The 26,799-nt window shown below is 38.1% G+C and overlaps 1 protein-coding gene across 9 annotated transcripts in view; it reads left to right on the forward strand.

Moving 5' to 3' along the window:
• PIGN (phosphatidylinositol glycan anchor biosynthesis class N) overlaps window positions 1-26,799 on the forward strand; it is a 141,722-nt gene that overhangs the window by 105,199 nt on the left and 9,724 nt on the right. For 6 of the 9 annotated variants that reach the window (XM_038391007.2, XM_043508425.1, XM_038391008.2 and 3 more), the window contains 10 exons: window positions 725-836; window positions 7,477-7,585; window positions 8,842-8,944; window positions 9,964-10,066; window positions 12,252-12,338; window positions 15,601-15,656; window positions 16,162-16,237; window positions 17,712-17,785; window positions 21,558-21,600; window positions 25,008-25,060. In XM_038391007.2, coding sequence (XP_038246935.1) covers window positions 725-836; window positions 7,477-7,585; window positions 8,842-8,944; window positions 9,964-10,066; window positions 12,252-12,338; window positions 15,601-15,656; window positions 16,162-16,237; window positions 17,712-17,785; window positions 21,558-21,600; window positions 25,008-25,060 — 816 coding nt within the window. Of the gene's footprint in view, window positions 1-724; window positions 837-7,476; window positions 7,586-8,841; window positions 8,945-9,963; window positions 10,067-11,207; window positions 11,310-12,251; window positions 12,339-15,600; window positions 15,657-16,161; window positions 16,238-17,711; window positions 17,786-21,557; window positions 21,601-25,007; window positions 25,061-26,799 lie in introns of those variants that run through there. The other 3 variants (XM_043508428.1, XR_006279062.1, XM_043508429.1) reach the window with 3 other exon arrangements.

Below are 26,799 nucleotides of genomic sequence, written 5' to 3' on the forward strand. Positions count from 1 at the left end.
CCAGCCCTCTCATTTTTGTATCATTCCCCTTTGGAAGTTAAATACTACTGTGGTGGGTTTCTTTGGTATTTGCCCCTTACAAGGATGTTAAACTTCTCCATTTAGTCATAAATGTAGTTAACTTCAGTCTTCAGGCTCTCTTAATTTTTATTCATTTTTATAACAGTAAAATAAAACAAAACTTAGATTATTCTATTCAAGTGAGTTGAAACTATCTTTTAAGAAAAAAGAAATTCTCATATGATGAATATGAGATGACATTCTTTCTATCAGAATCAGACTGTTGTATTACCACTAATTTATATTAACATTTAAATGCAATTTCTTAATGTGACCCAAAAAACCTTGAAACTTTAAATCACAGATCTTTGTAATTCAAGTCATTGACTTGCAAAGAAAGTAGTTCAAAGAAAGCGAAGAATGATGGGTATTAACATGATGAACAAGACAGATAAACAAAACAAAGACCTAGGATAGAGAAAAAAGAAGGCCACAGTGAATGTTTATGGATGACAAGCCTTCAAAAACCATCTGTCACATCATTAATTTTAACCCCTTAGCTCTGGTTTCCCTAAGATGGGTTATAGATGCTTTCTGATTGTTTCTAGCTGTAATTTTGTAACATGACTAGTTTCATTCCTGTGAGAAAAATCCTATGGGAAAATCATTCTTATGAGAATTTTATAAAGAGGGAAATTTTAATAATTGTTTGTTTGTTTAACAGAACAGTAGCAGGTTTGGTGATTCTTCTGATCTCTTCCTTCTCCCTGGCATCTCTTTGTAAAAGCAGAAATAAATATGTGCCTAAGAAAGATCTGACAGTACTCCTTTTTCAGGTCAGTTGCTAATTTTCAATACATTTGAATGTTGCAAAATAACTTTTATATGTATATTTGTATGTACTGTCTAAGGACCCAGTTCTGCAAACTGCATCAAGAGGTTCTGTTTATTATCAGGAGTTATCCAATTGACTACTTTTTTATTTATGGTAGTAAGTACTTTTAAATATGGTAATGTTTGCAGTATCAGATACTCATTCTCAGTATGTGTGTATTGATGCATATGTATTGTGACAAAGCTCTGTCCTTGCCTCCGTGGGTCCCGCGTTTCCTGGTGGATTTCACTAGCCTCAGAGGCTCACTGTGACCCTCCATGTAACCCTTCTCTCTCTAGAGAGAAAGGTCACAGTCTACTGAGCCATTTTCATCATAAGCCAGCGAGGGAGGTGAGGAGACTTCCTTGCACAGTCTCTGTTGTCTCCCAGTCTCAGTGATTAAAAAGGGGCAAAGGTGGGGGGGGGAAACCCTGGCCCACCCTTTACTCCGGGCTCCAGCCCAGGGACCCTAATAGTACCAGCTATGGTAGCTGACCTTTTAGAAACATGACATGTACAATTCCCTGGGCTACTTCCCCCACAGCAGCCCTCACTTCCTCAAGCTCCACTTCATCTTTACCTCAGGGCCTCCTTCCTTGTGGCTGATATGGTGTGTACTACTCAGCCTTTTCAGCTGCGCAACTTCCTCCCACAGCTCCTGACATGCACACCCATCTGACTAACTGGGAGGCTTTTAACTAGTTTCAGCCAGCCCCTGATTGGCTTCAGGTGTCCCAATCAACCTAGCCTTCTCCCTGCCTTCTGGAAAGTTCTTAATTGGCCCCAGGTGTTTTAATTGACCTGGAGCAGCTGCCATTTCACTTATCCTGGTACCAGGGATTTGTTTAGCCTGGAGCTAATATATCTATCTCCCACTACTCTTCCATAGCCATCTGGCCTTGCCCAGTCATAGTATAGATACGTACACACACACACACACATGCACACATTTGCATATGTTTATATGCCTTCCTCTTCAAGGTCAATGTCTTAACCTCAGTCCACATGTGTAACTTCCAGTGACCTTTGTGTAAACTGCATTCGCTGATCCAAGGACACAGTATGGTCCTAGGGGTTTATCTTTTGGATTTCTGTCTTGAACTTGAAGAATAGCATAAATCTGTAATCTAGTTCTTTTCTGCTAGTTAAATCCATTTCTTTTATCATGGCAAAGTTGAGAATTATCTATGGCTTTCTGAAATTGGTGGGTATTTCTTTCACAATATATGTTAATTATAAATTACAGGAAGGATTTTGAAATTTTGCGCATCTGTTGTCTTCATTTTTAAACCTATTACAACATTTGTCCCCCACCTCACCCCCGACTTAAGTTCTAATAGTTTTTTTTTAAGCCTTATGAATGATTTTAAGTTGTTGAAATTTCTTACTGGCCTAAACAATGCATTCAGTACATCATGGAGTTAAGCTTGAAGACTGAACAGTACAGATTAAAAAACACCAAAAAATCAGGTGCCTAAAATGCCTCTTTAAAATATGTGGTGCTTATGCATACAAAGGTAACATTTTTTGCCTCTTTGGCTCAATGCCATGAAAAGAAGTGTGTGAATTTCTAGGGCTACTTTTTTTAGCTCCACATTTAAAATTCTCATAACTGTCATTTGGCAGGCAGTGGATCTCTCAGTGGCATGTCTCAAAACAAGTGCTGTAATACCTCAGTCACTGGAAATGCAGCCTTATAGGGTAGTTCATTTGGATTAGTGGAGGGTCCCATGGAAGCGGACTTGGAGTTAGAAGGGAAAGAAAACACCAGACCAATTGTGAGCCAGATAAGAGATTCAGGAAATTCTACCCACTCCCAGAACACTTGATTGCATCAGCAACTTATGTCTGGTTATTCAGTGAAGACCTTCAGGTGCTCCTGAAGTCACCCCTTGAGTAATGGTTCCTTCCTTTCATTGATAACTAATCAGTAGTCTCCATTAGATCTTATTTCAAAATCTCCCCAGTCTCTCTCCAAAGGCAGGAGGGACCAACTCCATGGTTCTCATCCCTTCATTCTTCCTCAGAGTGTGAGAAAGGAGAGATTAATTCAGATTTGGATTTGGAAAAGCAGATTGCAGAGGCCTTGCACAAATCTTTCTTCATTGTTAAAAATGTATTAGTTGCTATGAAGCTGTAGGCACTCAGAAGGAAAAAAGATTTCAGAAGACTGCTAGTGTTCCTGGAAGATGAGAAACAGCTTTACCTGTTCACCCCTTTGCACAGAATCTTGAAGACACACCTCCGTCACTCTGGGCTCCAAAGTACCTCTTCCTATATCGTCTCCAAACTGTACAAGTTGAATAGTAGCTTCCAGCTTCTTGTCTAGTGTTCCGTGAAGTGCACTCCATGGTAATAGCATGGCAAAAAAGCCAGACCTCCTTTCCTCAGGACTCCAACGCAGTGAATAAGACATAGCTTGGTTTTTTATTTGTTTATTTGTTTGTTTTTCTAGAAGGATCTTTGACTTGGGGGGCAGGGTGGCTCAGTTTGCCACAGCTACCTAGAGAAATTATCTCGGATTTCTTTATCAGCTACTAATTGGTTCATTGAGGTACCTGTATCAACTGAGAAAAAATTCTGTGTCCTTTGGCCATCAACAGCTTTAATCATGTGCTAACGATTCTCTTAGCCTCTCTGCCAGCATCTTTCAGAGCTGATCAGTAAAATAGCGGGGTCAGAATTTCTCTCCTCAACAGAGAATGATGGTTTTCCCTCTTCAGGCCTCTTGCTTTTCGGAGCATGTTCCTGCTTCTGTTCAGGTGGATCTGTCAGAGATGACGGCTTCTCCTCTTCTGGTCCTGTTTTCCTAGTCTGGGTGCCCTAAATCCTGTCACTCATCCTTTGCCTCTTTCTCTTAGGTGGCAGTCTTGCTGGAAGAACAGGAGCTAATGTGCACCCCATTTTGAGTCTTTTGATTTCAACTGACTTAAAATTTCTTATGGTGATTACTTCTGCCTGTCATTTGGTTAAGACAACTGCTCTTTTATGCTCTTTTATGCTCTTTTATGCCTCCACAAGGGCATGGCAGATCTTTTTATTTGCTTGAGCTTATGGCTGCAGGTTGTTTTGGAATTTCATCTGAATGAGGATGTCTTCCCTCCCGGTGTGTGCCATAACCCAAATGAAAGATTGGGCATAATTTATACTTCTGTAGGACCTTTAAAGCTTTCCTACATAGGAACCAATCATTACACTATGTCATAGTACTGACTTGCCCAAGTGGATCAGGACTAGCATCTTGAAAGCTGAGGTAATATATCTGGAGAGAATCAAGGCTTATTACTTCCAGTTAGTTGCTCTTTCTTTGTCAGAAGGATACCTAGCCTTAGTGGATGAGTTTTGGAACTTCATGATTCTTGCATACTTTCATGAATCATGGCATTTGCGTAGAGAGTGCTCAGACAGAAGAAATCTTAGGGGATCAATCTTCTTATTAAGGTGGAAGACTGGAGATTCAAATATCTTCCTACTCGTTTCCCGTTCTAGTACATCCTATCTTCTTTGTCCAGTGTTTACTGCAGATGCTGCCACTGTGACCATTTCCCTTCCTCTGTTTAGGTTGGCACTTTGATATAGGACCCTGCAGTCTGGCTTTGTCTTGTGGCACATTTCTTCCCTTACCATTTAACTTTTTGAGGTGCTGTGAGCTTAGGCACTTGTAGCCTTCCATGCCTGCAAACAGCATGGATTTTTGAGGGATAAGGAGTCACTGGTGAACTGCTCGACCTTTTGTCAGCTAGGATCTTTGGAGTGGTGGGGGTGGCAGACAGGCCTTGGTGGCCCACTTGTCTACTTCAGCAGGAAAGATCCATATGGAGGCTTGGTGCCACCTATGTCAATAGGTTCACTGGGGGAAGCTGTTATCAGCTTTACTGCAATCTGGCAGCAGGAGTCTCAGGGTAGGTAAAAACAGTGACAGCATGTATTTTATCTCCAGCAGCATCCTTGCTGTCAGCCCACTCCTTCCCCTCTGGCAGCAGGATAATTCTCAAAGATAGACCCTTTGTTCTACTCATGAGCCCTATTGCCAGATTGACTTCAGTTTTAGACCTAATTCTCTGGCTTGACACAATTCACTGTTCATTTGAGCTATAAAATACTAATTACTCCCCTGTAGTTTATAAAGATAAAAACTGCAAATAAAGGTTTGCTGTTGATGGTGTTAGACCATAAATTTAATTTTTAGTTGCACTTTGTTCAATATAGAGATTAGAGTATTGTCTTTTTTAATACGGTTTTGTGTTTAAAAAAATCAATAAACATAAGACTTCAGGAATGGGAAAAAATGTGGGATGCTTATTGTTTGCCAACTATACAGTGTTTACTGAATCTCTTAAAATTCTCTAACTGGAGTGCACATTAGTTTAAATTAATCAGAGAGGTGTCATAGCAGATTTGTATACAGAAACCAGTGTAGTACAGAAAGCTGTTTTGTCCATTTGTTACTAGCATGGGACTCGCTTATGGCTCCTAAGAGACCTGAGTTTCATGTAGATGTGAAGGTATCACGTTCCCTGTGAAAAGGGTAAATTATTAATCTCATTTTAAAGATGGGGAAATTAACGAAGACTGTGATTTGATTAAGGCCACAATAGAAGTCATTGTCAATGCTGACATTAGAACACAGGAATTCTTGGCTACCAGTCTTAGGCTTACTCTACGCTCTTTTTTGCACCATTCTCTTTCCTTGTGGCTATAGATCATGTTGGTTGCTTAGCAGACAAACTGTCTCAGTTGCTGACTGGGAGGGGGCACCAATAGTAGTAGCTCGGTTACTAACTTCTTTACCCCTGAATTGGTCTGGTGTCCTCTCAGAAGCTGAGATCTGTCGCTGTGTTTTTACAGACCCCAAAGGCCAGCCCTGAGCAGCTGTAGGGGCTGGGATCATGAATAACCTATGAGCTTTAAGAAAAATCAAGGACAAGCTTTTCAACTCTAGCTCTGGGTCTACGTTTTCAAAGTTGTCTTCACAAGTGCTAGAAACTTTTTTTTTTTTTTAATGAAAGCTGCAACGAGCCTGAACTTTTTTATGTCTCCAGAATTAGGTATTCCCAGAAGCTTTGATGCCACTTTGACACCATTTTGGCAGGTTTACTTACTTGCTCAGGTCACTACAGAGGTGTGAAGTGTACTCTCTGAGGATTATCCTTTAGTGGGTATGATTTGATTTCACCAGTGAGTAGGGCATAGCTGAAAGGCAGTCAGATCCCTAGGGCATCAAATTATTTTCCAAGAAGAATATTAAAGGGAAGGGGGGTTATCAAGCTGCTCTAAATCCTGCAAATGTTTTCCAACATATGGATGCTTGACTGAGATGATCTTCTGAGCCTTTTGAGGTCTACCACTTATTACTAGCCAGTATAGATGTTTGCAGAAATATCTCTTGTATACTCTTATGGCCTGATTTTAAAATGATGAAAGTAAATAGGTCCTGCAGATGTTCTGCACTTATGAAAATCAGGCCATAAAAGTTCCCTATTATGAAGCATGTAATTTTTGCAATTACCACTAGATGTCACTGTGTATGGCTTGTGAATGGCAGATATTCAAAGACTACATACGACAAGGAACAATAAGCAATACTGTGGCCTAATAATTAGCATCTCTCTTTAGGGTGACCAGAGGTCCCAATTTTATACGGCAATCCCGATTTTTGGGTCTTTTTCTTATATAGGCTCCTTTTACATTCCACCCCGTCCCGATTTTTCACACTTGCTGTCTGGTCACCCTATCTCTCTTTCACTTGTCTTAGTATCATTTAAATCTCAGATTGTTTGTAAAATTCCTAGCACTTTGTTGCTGAACCTGATTTTGCCTTTTAGCATTACCACAATATTGCTACTATATAATAAAGAATGAAATTCTAGTTGGAATGATTTCTTTGATTCATTGTTGTCTCGCTCCATCTTTAGTTAGGTCATAGAGGAGTTTTCTTGTGTTATTTTATAGCTATCTGACAGCAAATCAAAGGACACCAGTCTTTAAAGAATAGACAGTTCAAGAAATTAACCTCTTGTAACCTAGTAGTTCCTTCTCTCTTTGCATTTCCCATCCTGATTTTTGCTGGTGGTGCTGGGGGGGGGGTGAGTAGATTAAAAATGAATCCCACCTTCAGCATGGCAGGACTCCTCCACCCACTTTTATAGCTTTTTATATAAACCCAAGTAAAACTAAATGTCAACAGGGGAAACTGATGGCTTGGTAGACTTTGAATGCAAGTAGAGCCATTTTTCTTGTAATTAGAATGAAAGGCCAAGATTTATAGGGCAGAGGTAAGGACAAACGTTAAGGACTCGTTAGAACTGAATATAAAACAATGTGCTAAATACTCTTGCTTGATGATCCACTGTAAGTACTTCTCGGATCTATAAAGATAAGAACACAAAAGGTACCTCTGTTGTTATAAATCTTTATTTTAATATTTCATATTTAAATCTATCTTGCTCTCATACGCTTCCTCCTCCCTTTTTCTTATAATGATTCGGTTTGATTTGGGCGAGGCAGTTATGCAAGTGTGAAACAACAGTTTACATAGTCTTAATTTAGTTTAGCAGATTAACTGTCTGTTTTTATTAGTCTGAATTTTTTTTTCCTTTTAGATGCTGAACATAGCACTTTCAACATATGTTGTGAACAGTACCCACAGCAGTCTTCATCATAAGAAGGGACTGCCTGTAATTAATCAAATCATTAGTTGGACAATACTAGGTAAGGAGACTTTCTATCCAGATCCAGTTTACAGATAACTTTAAGGAAAAGGAGAAGAGATTTTTTTCCTATGATCTTTGCACTAACTTTTTTCATGTAATTTTGCAATTTTTTAAATTTTGTTTGACAACTAATTTTGGCAACACCGTACTTTAAATTTATGTAGTTCAAAAGTAATCCTTGCTCAAAATCTAGGCCGGTTTTTATTTTTAAAATTGGTTAAATTTTCTCTGGGAAATATGAAACAATAAAATGTTCGACAAAAATGGCTCATGTTTAAGTCACAATGAAATGTGGAAAATCTTGAGTTATAAGTAATTTTTATTTTATGAAAGTTTTGCACAGCTCTATATGCCTTTTTTAAAAATTAATTACACAGTTATAGTTGGTATAGTTTTATAGTTCAATAACACAGTATTCAGTCAGTTGGTGTAACTACTTATTCTGGGGTTTAAATTTTTCAGTTCTCCCCTTGGGAGTGTCTGGACTCTCATTGTCACACCATCAATGATAATACTTGATTTGATGCTTCAGAGATGTGATAAAAACCATAGTCTGCCAAGCAATCATTCAGTGCCATCCATGGTAGGGAAAGGAATCTCTCCTAACATTGTAAAACCATGAATGGGAGTAATCGCGTGAGATGGGCAAAATGAGGGCAGGTGCCAGGCTCGCTTCCTTACTGCAGTCCTGACCTGCAGTGCCCCTGCTCTTTCTTCCTGTTCAGAGCCTGTCTTACATGTAGAATCCCACAAGTGATGATGCAAAGCTGAAAGTGGACTCGACACTTGGTTGAAGAAAGTCACTTGATTCACTAGTGAAATAATTTTGGTATTAACCCAGGTCCCAAAAGGGAGAGGCTTGTTCATTACAGTTTCCCATCTGCCACCAGTAGCTTCTTTAAATATTCCATTCTTTGCTCATTCAACACTGAAAATTGATAAATTGATATTATTTCATACATAAAATGTTTTCAATAGCATTTTCAAAATTTGACAATATTTTTCAACAATTAATATGATAGCGAATACAGAGTTATTTTAGTAAATGTTAAGAAAAACTAAATAATTTAAATGATAAATTACTTAAATTATTTAGCAAAAGTAACTCCAGAAAACAAACCAGGGCAAATATGATCTGGCTTGAACCTCCATGCATAATATTTGAAAGGTGTGATGTTTTGTCTTTGTAGTGTAAATAGGATAATACATCTCTTATTCTTGTGTTAATGACATATGGTTCTCTGTTTGTTACAGCCTCATCCTTGTTTGTGCCATTACTGAGTCCCACGTTTTTCTTCCAGCGACTGCTTAGCATACTTCTCTCTTTGATGTCACCCTACTTGCTCCTCAGCACGGGGTACTTCCTTTTTAATTACAGCTTGGTGCATCTTGTTCTAATAAAACATTTAAGTGTTGAATGTGAAAAAGTTACTAAATCTGTGAATGTTCTTATAAAGATGGAAAGTTTGTTCCCTAGTAAAATCCACATTTTACCTTTTGAATGAACTATATAAAATGTCTGATAATTCTCTTAGATTACATGCACTTTATATTTCCAACACCCCTCAGGTAGTGGGTTGTAGGATGTGTATACGTACAAAGTTGGACCAAAATAACTAAATTGGTTTTAATTTACATCTTTTGTTATTTTGTTGCAAGTTTGTTTGTAGACAGCCCTAAATCCTACAACTACAAAACAAAGGAGCAAAAAACAATGTTTGTGTAATGTCACGCCTCCTTATAAAAAGGACGGTGGTTAAACCTTCTCTTGTGTAGAGAAAGTTGTGGTACGTACTCTAAACAATTCTGGATTAAAGTTAGAAATAGTCCTTGTACCCCTAGATGGAATCTCAACAATTCAGGGAGCTCAAAAACTCACTTGCATCCATAAAGGATCAGAGTGACTAGGTAGTGGAGGGTAGCTTTTAATACAGTTTGAGCATTCTAAAGCCTTAGCGAACAACAGAAATACCATCCAAACCTTTAAAAAGAAGAGAAATGTTTTTCTATTTATGTTGTTTCAATTTCTTTCTAAAGAAAGCCCATACCAAAAGGTGCCCATCTGAAGCCCTGACATACATTTAAAAACATAATAAAATAGAAGTTGCAAAACACAAACTGTCCAAAGCAAAGCAAACGTCTTCCTCCCATCTTACTGCACGTCAATTGATCTCCAGCCAGTCGACCCCAGCACCTTTAAATTCCCACCGCATGTTCCCCTCAGACAAAATTAAAGTATTTTATAGGTCTCTGACATGATATAGTTCAGATTAACAGGGAGTCAATCTCAAAGTACATGCATTATTTGTATAATTGAATACGTTATGCTTATGCTTATATGTATATATTTAATATTATGTTAATCATTTTATTCAGATATGAAGCTCTCTTTCCACTGGTATTGTCTGGGTTGATGTTTGCTTGGATATACATGGAAAAAGAAGTACTACAGCACTATGGCGATTCACTTAAAACAAAGGTAGCATTTCAAGATAGTTACTCTTGATTCATCATCAAAAAACTGCTCCACTAGAAAAGTATGAAGTGATTGCCCAGTGATGGCTGTAGTTCAGTTTCATCATGGTTTTTCTTCTAGGCACACTAGATTTTTAAAATATCTTTAGCAGTTTATGTTGAATAGTTTGTAGCAAAGCTCACGTACATATTCTTTGAGTATGGAAAGCCTATATCAGGTGCCTATCTCATAAGAAAATGTAAGAGATTTATAAAATATTTTATTTGATATATTCCATATTAGAGCTATTTCGAAGACCACAGGAAATCAATATGACTGAAGCAGTATATTCTGTAGGTTAGAGATGGGACCATTGAGTTAAATGCTAATTCAAAATAAGGAGTGAAAGTCCTTCCTAGGATATGTATAATGTTACTGTCTGTTTTAAAGATGGGAAATTCTAAATAAATAAAATGACTAGCACAGGAGTATTGGTGATGGAGGCTGAAAAGAAATAGTCATTTGATCTCTGAAATTACCCAAAAGAAGTATCTGTAGAGTCACTTAATTTCGCCTGCCTGTCTGTCTTATCAGTGTGATCTTTTATTTCTGATCAGGCAGACAGGGTGCTGCTAACTGAATTTATGCTAGCAAATTCTTGGATTTTCCTTCAGAAGGGGTTTACACTATGTATCAATATCATTTCCTTGCCTTTGAGATGTATTATGTCAGTGATGCTCTGAACCCATGATTACATCACGATTCCACTCTTAGTCTAAGCTGCCGTTGTGCCCTTGAATTGGTTGGAACCAAAATGCCTATTACAGAGATCTCCAGCCATTCTGGAGGTATAATAGCATGCCCTCCCTATTTCCCAGGAATCCATCGTCATAGATGATAGTTATAGAGAATCAATGGCAAGGATACTTTGCAATTTTCCAAAGTTATGTAGAGGGGAAGCTACAGTTCTGAGCATTCACTGTTTTTGTAGTTTATATTTAGTCAACCCAGTGGCATATTGATACCATGTTGAGCTACAAACTGGGATAGCAGATTTCAGAGATTAATAATGCCTTAGTCAGGGAGAAAAGTCAGGGGGTAAAATTGAGGCAGAAGCATTCACAAGCGCTGATCTGGCAGTTACTGTATTTTTTTTTACCTGCAGGGATGCAATTTTAAAACTTCAGATACAACATTTATTGATACAAGGCAGAGCATTAGAAATGCAAATGGTGAATATTGTCATTTGTTTACATAATTTAACAAGGTGAGGCTTATATGTATCACATGGGCCTGTTTCCTTAAATCTTAAATAGTAGAAATCCAAGCACAGTGTGAAAGATGCATGGTTCGGGGTCTGCTTATGAGACCATATGAATCGACTATGAATGAAAAGAATATATGTAAGCTTGAGACTGTGATTCGGTAGCGTTATCATTTTTCCTTTACATTTTGTGACCTTTGTCTTCCTTTCAGTGAGAAGAAATCTTTCACTTTATTTTTCTAGTCTTCAAACAAAAACAAACAACAACAGCTGTACTTCACTACACCTCTAGAGCCCCATTTTAATGTCTGCCAAAAAGTCCTGCATTTAGGAATCCACTCAGGTCTCTGCTGATGTGAGACTATTTTTAAGCAATATGTGGTCTGTATTTCAGATCCACCACATGGGATTTTTCTTTTTCCAATGAAAAGAAGTTCACTGCTGTCTTAAACTCTGAAGACAATTTCTCCCCGGGGTCAAGAGGTGTCATGTTGAGAGCAGAGTAGAGAAGCTGAAGAATCTTTCCAGTCTCCTCATTCACACCATACCTCACCTTGAGGATAATTGCAGTCTTTATAGTAGGAGATCTTTATCTACCTGTTTTTGTGGGCAGTGAAAATGTATTTTTAAAAAAACACCATCACTTGGGACAGGGGAAAAGAAAAGGGATCAAAATAGTAAACCAAAGGTAGGGGAGTTGCTCCTTAACGAAGACAGCATCAGAAGCTCTGCTGGGTTCATTTGATCAATGATCACTCTACTTATACAATATCTTTGTGGCAGACTCATTAAAGTATAGGAAAAGTTTACAAGCTTTATCACAAATGGATCTGTTTGTTGATGGGGAAGTGAGTTAATTCCTCATAGAATCCACTAAAATATATTCTTAGTATCAAAGTGAACCACCTGACATCGTGTATTGATTTCTTCTTGCTATCTTCACAGCTTGCTGTTCTCAACTTCTCCTACTCTACTGATATAACTCAGTTTCGGCAACTCCACCTGGATGACATCCGCAGGTCTTTTTTCTTTGTATCCTTTTGCCTTGTTTGGAAAGCAGTGATTATGACACAGTAATTTAGATTCCAATGAAAAGATTGGCCAGTGGCACAATGGTGAATTTCAGAATGTACTGTACTTGCTTGGCTTACTGCTGAATTTATACACAAACAGCCTCTTTTTAAAGATTTTTAGAAGGTCTTTTCTTGTAAAAGAAGGATTTCTTTTAAAGGCCTTTGTTCAAAACACCTTTCTTTTGGTTGATCTGCTGATGCACAAGCCGGTTCAAACTGTGCCCACCTGGAATTCCTTTCTTTGTCCCTTGAGAAAGGTTATGCTAAAATTATTCCTGTTTTTATATTATATTATATTATATTATATTATATTATATTATATTATATTATATTATATTATATTATATATTTATTTAACATTAAAATATTATAGGACACAAATTGACCCTTGTGATGGGATGATAAGCAAACATAGGGCTGGATCCTTCAGACACTAAACATTCCTAAAACTAATAGTTTCTAATAATCCCCTTCCTCTTTTTTTTTTATCATGAAAGCTGGGTAGCTGGGAGAGAGTGATATGAGAGTGATTGTCACTGGGCTGAGGGTAGGTAAGGGAGATTTGGCAGCCAGGGTAATGAGTTTGTGAATTACAAGAAAGATTAGAGGGTTTTCTAGGAAGAGTTAGCCTGGGGTCAGTGGGGAAGTAGGATTATCATAGTGGGTCGGGCTGAGGGAGGAGGAAAGAGAGAGTTAGGACCTCCCATATGTTTTATAACAAGAATGAACCTTGCAAGTTTGGCAGCCTGTCTCCTGAGCTTTTGGTTTGTGCTCTATGGAGTACACAGTGCTTTCGCAGTAGGCATCAGTCTGAGCAGGGTGAACCAAAATCCCAAAGCATACAAAATTTGAATTCGTAGAATGGAGTGCCCCAAAACAAATGTTTCCTATTGTACACACCATTAATCCCTGTGGAGCGATCCCTGCTGTAGCTGCTGAACCTGCACCTTGTTACCAAATGCTCAACCCCCGCCTTCCAGCTCGACCTGCCCAAATGCAGTATCACTTCCTATCTCTCAGAGGGCCATGGGCTGCTGGAAGTGGGGCAAGTCTGGGCAGGCCACCGTGAGGGAGCTGGTGGTGAGGAGGGGCGGTGTTGGCGACCCCATTGCCCAGTGTGCCCACTTAGATTTGGCCCTGTAGCTCCTCTGTTGTGACAAAGGGGATGTGGGGCCAAAACTGAGTGTTGTGGCCTCCATGCATGGGGGGCGCACAACACTGCTCTGGTTTGGCCCCGCAGCTCCTCTGTCACACTGGAGGACTGGTGGGACCAAACTTGAGTAGCAGTGGAGCGGCCAGTGCTGCTACTCCTCTCTGCTGCCAGTGGTATGCCCCATGCATAACTTGTGTACAGCTCTTGAGCACCACTGTTGTAGAACCTCAGGGGCCCAGAAGAAATTCCAGGAGGACTGATGCTGTCCTTCTGCAGGAAAATCAGAGCTAAGGAAAGAGTGAGCAAATGGTTTTCTGGATTCAGAGAGCATCCTGAACCTGAATATGATTTAGGTGGGTACCTTAAAAGCAACTTTATTTATTGTACAGTAAGCTTATCTTTTTCATTTACAGCTTTTCTGTTTCTTAAGAAAACATTTAAAATTTAGCAAAATTAATGGGGTATTTAGCGCTGGCCTCATGCCATATTTGAAAATTTAAAAATCAGTTTTTCTTTGATTAAGCAAAAAAAAAAAATTGAACAGTTTTTAAAGCTCAAATGTAGTATTTCCTTGGGCACACTAAACGAACTGAATATATTTTGTTCAGTTTCAATAAAATGTTCACCTTTTTATTGAGAGCAAGTACAATGAATTTCAGCTCAAAGGGTTTTTTGTTTTTTTAGTTTAGAATATTATTAATGACTATATAGTGGTGAAGAAGGAAATGACTTCTTAACTTGAACTATAATATTGCTACCATGAAACTATTTTAAATTAAAAGAACATGTCCAGATTTCCAGTTCGGGCTTGAGAGTTGGCCCTATATTGAGGAGCCTTAGGCCTTTGCTAGCCTGATCTTCCAGAAGGAGATTCAGATTGCATATGCTTAGCATCTTGATTAGGTGGCAACCCAGCCCATTGGGCTGTTTCCTGTTTTATTAGAGAATTGTAGCTGTTATAAATCTGAACTGGAAGAATTTTACAATATTGTTAAACTGTTAGATTACTAAACCTGAAACAATGTGATTCTGTTGGGAGGTAGATGCTAGGAATTTCTTTATTTGTGCTCACATATTCCTTCCAAAAATTTGCTTGCAAATTCTTGAAGACCCTATTGAATAGTTAATATTGAACTTTTTATACTGAGATATTTAAATACTCCATGACAGGAATGAAAAGGTCAGGAGAGGCTATGCCAGCCCCTGCCTTCTCCCCCAGGGAACTCTGGAGGCAGGAGTCCCTTTTCATTACCTTCCCACTTCACAGTGGGGGGAGGAGTTGCTGGAACTGTGGCCAGATTAAAGAGGTATGAGAGACTATATAGGCCCTTGGCCTCACCACTGAAGGGCGGTAGGAGCCTTCCATCTTCCCCCTTCCATGGGTGTGTAGCAGCTAGGTTTTACCTTTGTGAAAAGAATATGCTGTAGACCCTTTTAGATACACAGATTCCATCATATCAGGGGTTTGTCCCTACCTCTCTTGTCTCTATATTTGTGGAATGTGCAGCAAGGAAGAAGGGCAGATAAGGGGCAGCGATGGGATAATGGATGGGCTGTGGAGTTTGGACAATGAGAATGTGGGAAGGTAGGCTGGCAATATTTAGTCTTATTTTTAAGACAAACAACCAAAGCTAATTCCCCGACAAAGACAAATGTGTATACATTGATAGATGGACAGCGCTCACATTAAAATGTACAAAAGTGCATATATTTGAATGTATGACTGTATCGTTATGAAGAAGTGTACCCACTCCACAAGTTGAACATGAAAAAAAGCTGAGTCCCTAGGTCTCTCAGACAGGTTTTGGGGCAGACTGGTCATTAACCTGATTTTCACATGGGCTCCCCTCTGTCAGAATTGGCTTAAAGTCAGGACCTGAAAATTCAGTCAGGCATCAGATATCCTTTCTGATTTCATACTTTTAAATGTAATGTAAAACTATAACAATAGTAAATGAGATTCTCATAGTGCTGGATTGACAGGTATTTAAAACAAAATTTTCAGCATGTTGTTTTTATTTGATCTTTTATGTAACTTTTGTGTTGGATTTTCCTTAGCTATATTTAGGTTTTCTTCATCGTGACGGCTTTTTTTGGTACTGGAAATATAGCTTCTGTTAACAGGTAAATCTTATTGATGCTGTCGAGAGAAGTTGAGTGCAAAAGAGAAGACAGTGCAAAAAATACTCAAATATCACATGCCTAACAAAACAGTCCAACATAAGCAAAATAATAAGAATAGTGTAATAATCTAGTGATAGTTGTATTTAAGTATTATTTTCTATGGTGTTTGGTGTAAGGGACCAGTCCTGCAAGATACTGAGTTGCCTTAACTCCTACTTTTACTTGTTGTTAGTGGTGTTGAGAGCACTCAGTCCTGAGGAAGAGCTCTGCACCTTGAAGAATTGGGCTGTAAATAATCGCAGAGAAAGCCTATGTATCTCAGTTTTTTCTAAGTAATACTGAACAATAGTACTTGAACAATAGTAGCTTTCATGCTCATATTTTGAACAAAATCTAAAATGTCTCATGAGCAGGAAAAATGAAATGTTCTGCTTTTTTATAGAAAATACTGTGTGCAAAGATACATTTTAATAATTTTTATTTTATTATTTTCATGGTTCTCTAGTTTTGACCCTGCTTCTATCTATTGCTTCCTGACTGTGTTCAATCCCTTTATAATGGGAAGCTTGCTGGTGTGGAAGGTTAGTGATTGCATCTTTGTGCGGTTCTCTCAAAGAATGGATTAATGAGTAATACATCATGCATGCAGGAATTCTTTTTCAATTTACAGAATATATATGTTTTTGAGATTCATTAACCCATTTTATCCTGTCTGCAACTATCTGCTTCTATGGAATTTCTGAAAATAAAACCTGTAAAGGGTGTTTGACTTCAGTATACAGGATACATGACTGACTCATGAGAAATATATTTTATTATATTTAAATAGGAATTTTAAGCATTGAAAAGATGTTGTTAAATAACTTAAAACATTAAGGGTTTTCCCATTGTTTATAATACACAAATGAAAGCAGGGGAAATATATATTTTATTATCTCCATCCATCTAGATTGTATTAAATAGAAATGTATTGATTTTTTTTTACTGTTGTCATTTTTGCAAACTTTACTCTATCTGATTTTTTAAAATAAACAAATTAAATAGTCTTTTAAAGACTGGATTTCCCATTTCCCTGCCCATGCTGTCATTCCCTGTTTGAAGATAAGGTTTAGGAGTGCTTCTCTGATGATATCTAGGGCAGAAATCATTAGACAGCACTAAGGGACAGCTGTGCAGACAACTGCTGCTAGATTACGCCTAAAGTAAGTGATATATTCATCCTGCCACCTCTTTTCCTGAGAAAACTTGGTTGGAGGAGCAACCAGAGTCTGCTCCAGGGCTTTGTTGAATCCAAACCTGCTGGATGCTGGGCAATATTTACCATTAGCAGAACTGAAGCTGCCTTTCTGCCCCAGATGTGACCACATCTGAATCCCAGCCTGTACTTTCCAACAGCTGTAAGGCAGGAGCTGGGAAATGGCAGGTTCAGTCTTTAAAAGGTGGAGTCTTTGTGTACTTCTAGCCTTAAAGAAGTGTGGATCAGTTCTAAAAAAAGAAAATGCAGTGCACATATTTGAGAGGGGTTATTTATTTATTTATTTAAGTTGTGCAGGTTGGCTTAGTTGTGTCCTCTTGGAGGACAGTGAGTGAAGTAGTTATTCTTTTTTTGGCTCAGTACTTGCCACATCCAGGCATTTGTGCATGGGCTGAAATCATCCTTTCACACTGGAAGTTCCAGGAACTACCATGCAAAATATTGCAAATTCTGTGTGTTACAGCGTTGCTCAAATATTTATCATCAATGCTAGACTGGATCAGCTGAAACAAGGATCATTAATATGTTTTAATCATTTAGTTGCATGGTGCCTCATAGTTTTTCATTTCAGGTAGGCCATGGCCATAGATTTTGTATCAGTTTACTAAGTATATTCTCTTCCAAATGAGTTTTCACCCTTTCTTTGCCAGTATTTTATTTTTACAACGTGTGCTACAATGAAGCTTCCCATAATGGCAATTTGAAAAGGAGGAAAATGTTTCCATGACCATTAGTGGTGTTCTGATAGGCTGTTTTACAAATGTTGCTCTAAACCATAATGTAATTTATGTTTTAAACAGATTGTAATCCCTTTTGTTCTTGTGTCATGTGCTTTTGAAGCTGTTCAAGTCACAACCCAGTTATCTTCTAAAAGGTACAGCAAATGTTATATTACTGCAGTAGATGGAGTGGGTTTGATTGTGGAAATCAGCCAAACAGTATAATTAGTAAGGATGTGAAATACCCTGAATCAGACTTCATTTGTACATCAGTCCACTTGCTTTGAAAGAATTTGGATTTATCAGGTAACAGAGTAAACTAACCAATGAGCCCCTCTGATGACATAACTCACTTTTTGCTCACTGCTTACACAGGCTGAGACTTCAGTGGGAGTTTGCCTCAGTAACAAATGAGTAAAAAATTATGGTGGATTTTAAAGTTTGGCCCAGTATGAATGATCAAACATTTTGTTTTTTGCATTTAAAACATAAAATGTAAAACAAACAATGTAGAAAAAGTAAGCAATATTTAAATTAGAATTTCATATTTTAAATTGCATCTCTCCATATAGTACAAATGTATTATTAAATAAACAATGAACAAGCCAGCTAAATTAAAACTTCATAGCACTGACTTTACCACAAATTGCATTTTTTTAAAAAGGCAGTCAAACAAGTCTTTGACCAGACACTTTCATTATGGATTTCTTTCTGCCCTTGCATAGCAATTTAGAGCGCACTTCCCTAAAGAGCCTGAAATGGAAACCCAGATTCCTGAGTCTCACATTCTTCTGCTGTCAGCAAATATATATGAAACCCATATGTCTCACCCACTTTAGTGCTGGTTAACATAGAGGATATCAACCTACTACTATCAGTTACTCCATTAGCTCAAGTGGTAGAGGTCAGTGTGGTGGATCTAAAGGTTCCAACCCTGCCAATGACCCATCTGGATGTCAATACGATTCTATATGATGGAACTACTGTTTTTTCAGTTTTCTTTTTTAAAAACCTAAGGAATTACACACAAAAAGTTACATTAAAAGAACACTAGTAAGGTTTCAAAATCAAGCCCTCAGAAGTTAGAAAATACCACAATTAAGGTTGCATGTGCAACTTTAATCACCTCCGTGTGTGTATGCATTCTGATATAATCTTTAAATGCATTTCACATGGTATTTTTTCCACAGGACCCTGCCTGTTCAGTTTATGGCCCCAGGCCTTTTTTTTACTGCGCGTTATTCCAACCTTGCTCTGAAAAGAGAATTATTAATATCCTCATGGGCTTTTCTGCAGAGCCTATCATTATAGTATCTTCACAAACATTAATCAGTTAATCTCTGCAACACTCCTGTAAGGTGAAAGGGCATTATTATCCCCATTTTTCAGATAGAGAACTGAGGTATGGCGATTATTAAAGTAAAACATTTCCACTCCTTTTGAGTGCTCAGTCTGAGGAAAAAAAGAGGTGATTTTTCTGAGTACTTACTTTTATATACTCAAAGCACAAGTGTCACTTACTCAATTTGCAGGTGTGAGTGCTCGCAATTCTGCAAATCAGACATCAGAGTCTCAGGTTGGGCACCCAAAAAATGCAGAACATACAGTTAGTGACAACTTGTGAAAATTTGGATTTACGTGACTTGCCCAGCCTCACACAGAAACTTGGTGACAGTGGAAGGGAGATTTCATAGTAGCAGCCGTGTTAGTCTGTATTCGCAAAAAGAAAAGGAGTACTTGTGGCACCTTAGAGACTAACAAATTTATTAGAGCAGCTCACGAAAGCTTATGCTCTAATAAATTTGTTAGTCTCTAAGGTGCCACAAGTACTCCTTTTCTTTTAGTGGAAGGGAGAGAATCCAGTTCTCCAGATCTGCAGTTGATTGTCTGAACCATGAGACCATGCTTGCTCTTTCTGCCATCCCCTGCTTCATTCACAATATGCCTTCCAACTTCTGATAAGCAACAGCCCCCTTTATAACCCAAACCTAATAATCCCAAATAGGTCCATCCCCCCCCCCACTTAATGGGACAAGTTCTATGGAAAAAAATAGCTTGTGATTGTGTAATTAAAGACTGTGTCAGAATGCATATGCACAAAGGAGGCGAATTAAAGTTCCACAGGCAACCTTAATTCTGGCATTTCCTAACTTCCAGAGGCTTGACTTGCAATAGTGTTCTTTTAACTTTATCTTTTTGAAAAGAGAGCACTGAGATTATCACTGTTCTTCTTTTGTGAAATCCTTGCTGCCTTCCAGGTAGGTATGTTTGTACCCGTCAGGAGGCAAGGTTTTTGCTAGGCACATGAATAGCCTTCAATCTCTCTGCTCACTGTTGGAAGCATACTTCATGCTCTTCATGAGAATATTCTGTCTGTGTGGGCTCTTTTACATTTCCCATCAATGTGGTACCTTAGCTGAGCGCTTGCTAGATATTGCAAGATTGTGACATCGCTGGCTATTTAAATAAATACTAAGTTTCCAATGGAAAGATGCTTGTAGACAAATCAGAAAATAGTGAATTTGCCACATCTTTATTAACTAATGAAGCATAATTGGTTTATCAAGACAGTGCTAGAAAATATAGCACTAAATTCAGTTTTCTCAAAGGGATAAATCAATTTTTTGGGCCTACTAGCTGATGCTTGCAGAGCACTATGATATATGTTTTCTAATGAAGTTTCACATCGTAAATTGATTATATTTATAGTGATAATGCTATATACATTAAACTATTACAGTTAATGATGTGCCTGCTAGTGGGTCAGTTCTTTGCAGCATTGCTTTAATGCCATTAACTGACAAGCCAGTCATTAATAACTGCTTTCATGTGATCTACTACTTCAAAAACTTAATGTAAAGAGTAAAATATTAAGAAAATGAAAAAGCTTTATTAGCTCTACTTCCTCCCACAAGTCATTTTACTTGCTGAAATCTACATTTCCAAAAGTAATCTTACATACTGCAGGTTCACACTCCTGGGTTTTTGTGCATTCAGGGGATTTAGGAGCACTCTTCTAAGCTTTTGGAAACTTCTGGAGCACTTTTACTCTCAGTCAGTCAAGGTGCTGGAGGAGCGGCTCATGTAATCTCATTTAGCAGCTGTCCATCCAGTAAGACCAGTTTGTCAGCACAGATTCTGTCAACTCTTTTTGAAGAATATTCAAGAGAATTTTATGCTCACAAGCATTTTTGTTGTTCTTGAATTCTTCTGGAGCTTCCAAGCCTTCCGACTCTGAGGGTTTGCAGTGGTACATAGGACTTGTGCTGTAAGGAGTGGATGTCACCCACTGTGCATTCACAGTATACATGGTTACAGATGCCATAATTTTTAAAGGTTTCAGAGTAGCAGCCGTGTTAGTCTGTATTCGCAAAAAGAAAAGGAGTACTTGTGGCACCTTAGAGACTAACAAATTTATTTGAGCGTAAGCTTTCATGAGCTACAGCTCACTTCATCGGATGCATCCAGTGAAGTCAGCTGTAGCTCACGAAAGCTAATGCTCAAATAAATGTTAGTCTCTAAGGTGCCACAAGTACTCCTTTTCTTTTTATGATTTTTAAACTGTTTTTAATATTCTTTTAAAATAGCAGCAGCAGTTATTATTTGACAGGCCACTCAGGTTTGCTGGCAAATAACTCACTTTTGGGGTACCCTATTGTGAAACTGTAATTACATTAATTAATAAGTCTCTTTTCAAAGCATCATGACAAAATTATATGTTCCATACATGTTAGGCATATCAGCCCTGTTTTGTGTATTAACTTCTCCCATGAAGTGCTTTGGAAACGTATCTCTCGGAGAATGAAAAAGCCAACTGCAAGAAGTCATGTCATATATATTAATTCATATTTATACTTGGGATTCTAATAACTTCGTAATTGTGTCTGTGGCTATCAATTAAGAATTATGGTCTCTCCTTTTTTGCAGCCTTTTCCTTCTCGTTCTTGTGATTTCAGACATTATGGCTTTGGTAAGCTACCATTGGGCATTCTGTACAAATAAGATCAAGAAAGCAGAGTGCTCAGCTAATTCAATCAAGAGATATCTGAATTAGTTTCAGACTTCAAAGTTTTCAGAGCTAGGGCATGAATTGAATCAAAATCCTGGTGTAATTTACAGATAAAAATCCCCATCTTCACGCTTTGTATATCATGTAAGGAATGCTTCTTAAGAGGCATAATTCTTTTTTACTTCATTTCTTTCACTCTGCTGTTTTAAAGCTAGTATTCCTGGTTTTTAATGCATTTCAAATCAAATGTTCAAGTTAACAATATGAGAGCACAAGGGAATGCCAGATTTACCTGGGTGCCTGGTCTAGTTAATTTTTCAGCAGTTTCTTGCCTGCTGCCAGAAAGAAAAAAAAAAACGAGAGAGAGAGAGAAATGTGTCACACACTGAACTGATTTTTCAAACCTGTTGTCAGAATTATAAGCAGAGGGCTGGAAAATATAAGAGAGGTGTCTTTTGTAGAGCAATTGTATCCTTTGTGTGAGGCAGTGGGGAAAATTCACCCCTGCCACTTGTAGACTCACAGGTTTCAGAGTAGCAGCCGTGTTAGTCTGTATTCGCAAAAAGAAAAGGAGTCCTTGTAATTTGTTAGTCTCTAAGGTGCCACAAGTACTCCTTTTCTACTTGTAGACTCGTGATCAAAATCATTTAAATAGAGACATCTTAAAAAAAACCTTTACAAATTTAAAGTGACACAATTAATTCCCCAAAAAGTGTCTTCAACAATAGCAGTGCATTGCTATATTATATTATGACTGGAAGGTAAACATGCTCAAAGCAGTAGGAAGGGAGTTATACTATTTTTGCTCTCACTTCCCACATTCTGTTTTGGAAGATTTACTTCAAAGTGACAAAACCTGCTGTTTGCGTTATGTCATTTCACATTGCAGTGTGGTTTAAGAGGTTTTACCGTATAAGAGAAATAGGAGATACAAAACATCAGGATGTCTAGTTTGATCTTAGAGTGACAAACAGGCTGGGCCCTAGAAGTATTTTTATCTAATTTTCACATAAATATTTTTATAAACTGTTTATTTATTTAATAATTTCAGTAGGAAAAGAATTAAAATGTTAATAAAATACACATATGCAATGAACTACAGAGTTTTGACATGCAGGAATTGTGTGTGTGTATGTGTATATACATATACACATCTATAGTCATCTTCTTTGTTTCATATATATAAGATGACTATAGGGTGTGTGTGTGTGTGTGTGTGTGTGTGTGTGTGTGTGTGTGTGTGTGTGTGTGTGTGTGTGTGTGTGTGTGTGTAACAAAGATGTGTGTGTGTGTGTGTATTTATATGTATATATATGAAACAAGGAAGATGACTATAGAAACAAAAATAAAGTGAAATGCATAATGGTTCTTATTCTTACCAGACACTTAATGCAGCCACTTAACTGTGTGGAATTTTTTCTTTGTGATATTACTTGATGAACCTTGCAGGCGCAAGTTCAGTTGTCTGCATATACTCAGAATGGTGTTTGACCACAGAGTTAGTAGAGGTAGCATCCAAATTCTGAGAAGAAGCCAAAAGTGTTGGATGTACTTATTTGAATAAGGAGTTAATTGCTAAACTTGCATTATAAATACAGTATAAATACAGCAGATTTTTAGGGTGATCCTTCAAATGGAATGAGTTCCTCACATACCTCGCTTCAAGGAGAGTATTGAGAATCATTATTCTGTTCTCCCTCATGAAAGATTTTAAAATATGAACAGTTGTTAGAAATTTAAAATAGCTTTTGAGTTTATTTTTTTAAAGGTTTGCTCTACTCAACCCACCAGCTTTAAATGCTCCTTTTCAGATGGTGGAGTCTCTGATTTTAATCTTCTGCCCCTGATTTCTGTCTGAAATAATCTTTAAGAAACTAGTTTAACCTAAGGTGTACGTCAGCTAATTGCTGAAGTTTTTTGCTGGTCACTAAAGATTGTTGTGTGGGGGAGATGGGAAAGAGGGTTTCTGGTCACTGGGAGGCGAAGCTAGTCCTTACTTGCCCTAAATCCCTGCTTCTGATGAATCTCGCACCATCTTCACTAATAGTATGTAACCCACTTCTCCATGCTGCCATATCCTAACTTCTCCTCTAGCCTGAGAGTCATTAGGGAAAGACAGGTCACACAGGACTGTCTAACTGGTAGGGAAAGGGGAGACCAGGCAGCCAGGGCTTGGTAGCTGTGTGAATCAGGCCCTGGGATGAAACTCTTTAGCCACTCTGTGGGGCAGGGGGAGCAAGAAAAAGGGGGCAGGGCAAGATTTTTTTCTGTTGCTTCATAGGGAGTTGGGAGGATCTTGGTTTTTCTCCTGGGTCTTATTTTGATTGGGGTAAAAGGTAGGGAACAGGGTAACAGCACAGTAGGTGTGGGTGGGGAAAGTCAGAGGGACTGAGGTATCTCTGTATCACATAGTGGACAAATATACACATTCTCTGTGTTGTAAAACAGAGCTTCTCAAACATTTTCACCTGTGACCCCAACATGATACACACTTTTTCTTCCGTTACCCTATATCCCAGGTCCCTTTAGGCTCCATCCCAGAATCCTTCTTGCTGTTTCACCCAAATCCCCCACAATGCAATCTATAGTAATGGTTAATTATTTAAATTTGCTAGTCATGGCCATAGGTGAGAAAATATTGACAGTCAGTCCATATAAAATTGATAATTTCACATATTAAACAAAAAATAGAAGAGCTGTGTGTGTTGAGTTGCACTGTCCTCCCTGCTGAGTATCTGCTTATCCTAATGAAGTCAACATTTGCTTTATGAGGATGTTTTGTAAATCAGGACAAATTTTTAAAAAAATCTATTTTATGTAGTTATATGGCTTCAATTATCATAGTAGCTGAGCACCTTGTACTCGTTAGTGTAATTTATCCTCACAACATATCTGTGAGGTAGGGAAGTACTATTATTCCCATCTTGCAGATGAAGGACTGAGGCACACAGAGAGAATGAGTTACCCAAGGTCATACACAATTTCTGTGGTAGAGTCCCTATAAAACAGCTATGCAGCCTATTCTGAGGTTACTGCCAAATTTGAGAACCATTGTTCCAAACAATAAAGTTGTTTGGGGGCTTCTTCTCTTGAAGAATGCTCTCTATTAGAAATCCTTTGTGCTTTTCACAGCACATCTTGATAGAACTAGTCAGCCTTTGTTCCTCTTTAGCTGTTTGTGTTTGATTCCACTGGTTCCTAGAATATTGTTTAGTTTAGTCCAAATGAACATTCCTGGAGGTCTTGCCCTTGTTCCACTTGAAAACTTAGAAACCTGGAGTAAACAACCTGAAAACATTGGTTTTAGTCTTGTCTTTTGAGTTGTACAATGTTTATATACTAAACAACATTATTTTCTTATTTCACAGCACTTCTTCTTTTTGGTTAAAGATTATGGAAGCTGGCTGGACATCGGAACAAGGTACAGTATATCTGCCTCCAGTGCTTTCTTAAAAGGATAGCTTCAGGTTGGAAGGTGCCAAAGATTAGTCAGTTATTATTTATCTGTTAGTGTTCCTGTAATTCTTTCCAACTGCTTGCCCTTCTCTCCCAAAGCAAGTGTTTCATTGCTGCCCTTTTCCCCACTCCTAGTAATGTCATCATCCTAGAACTCATGTTTAATATTGGTTGGCTGTCATGACTAAAAGTGATTTAGCATGGCAAAAAATAGGAATTTTTTTTAAAAATAGAAGAGGCTTGGCACACAATATTTAAATTACTCTTATTGTTTATCATTGGAAATTATGAGAAGTCAAATCTTTTATTTTACAATAAAAATTGTTAAAAATAATTTAATAGTTGGCAACTATTTAAAACCCCATACACTCCTACATTGTACATTTATAGATCCAATTTATGCAGGAGTCATGCTGGAAAGGATGACAAATACCATGGCTTTTCATGGCGAAGAAAAATAAGTCACAGTTTTTGCCACAGAAATCAGGGCTCTGACTAATATAGACCCTCCCCTGCTCCCCCAATCCTGTTTTGTGATCTATGCTAGTCTCCTCAGCATAGATTCCAGTGCAGCGTAGGGGCCACAGAGCCTTATTTGTGGCCACTCCTGCAACAACAAACCAGCATACACAGAATGGAAGGAAGTATTTCATTAGGAGTACAAATTTCAGATGTAGACATCCTAAGTAGTATTAGAAATACCTAAGTAAATCATGAGAGGTTTCAGAGTGGTAGCCATGTTAGTCTGCATCAGCAAAAACAACAAGGAGTCCTTGTAGCACCTTAGAGACTAACAAAAGCTTATGCCCAAATAAATTTGTTAGTCTCTAAGGTGCCACAAGGACTCCTCTTTGTTTTTGCTAAGTAAATCATGGAAACAGCTTGTTAGTTTGTCTTTAATAGAAACTATGTTGCATTATAAACCCTGCCAATTATCACATGAAACCCTTATTCAAATAAAAGTTGAATAGTGACCTATTAATATTTTGCATGCTGTTTCAAGTATATTTACTCTTCTCCCCCTCCTACCTATTTTCAGGCTGTTTGAGCCTTTGCTCTTAGACACATTTCCAAAGTTCCCCGTGTGAGTAAATTGCAGTAGATTAAATAGTGGAAAGAGTATTTTACCATCATACTTCCATGTTCTCAATCTCTGCTCTGCCACATTACATTTGGTGCAGGAGGTGAGGGGTGTCGCCCGGGAGCTGATTACATGCAACCTGTATTCTGCCCCTTTGTGTATACATCCTGTGTAATGAGTGAGTTAAGTCCTGTGGAAAAGATCATATGTGGCCGTATAATTAAAGATTGTATCATAAAGCATATGCACAAGGAGGCAGAATGCACAGGCACCCTTAAACTTTACATTTTCTAACTTTTGAGTCCTTGGCTTTGCAACCTAAATAACATTTTTTCAGTGTAGTCTTTTTGTATGTAACTTCCTAAGGGTTTTAAGAAAAAAAGGTGAATTCTTATGTACAACTGAAACAGTCCCCCCACCATGCATCATCCATGGTGTTTTGAACCCTGAACCTTCAGCACCGAGCATAGACCTCTGCCATTTGAACTACAAAACTAAATACATGAGCAGAAGAAGGTGGTAATTGCAGAGAAGGGTTGGACCACAGGGGCCACATGCCAGGGAGAGTGTGGGAGGAAGATAATCTTGCTTCACTTTTTCCCATCCCTCCCGCTACAGCTGCT

The sequence above is a fragment of the Dermochelys coriacea genome, chromosome 2, assembly GCF_009764565.3.
Source record: "Dermochelys coriacea isolate rDerCor1 chromosome 2, rDerCor1.pri.v4, whole genome shotgun sequence".
NCBI classification, from domain to species: domain Eukaryota; kingdom Metazoa; phylum Chordata; order Testudines; family Dermochelyidae; genus Dermochelys; species Dermochelys coriacea.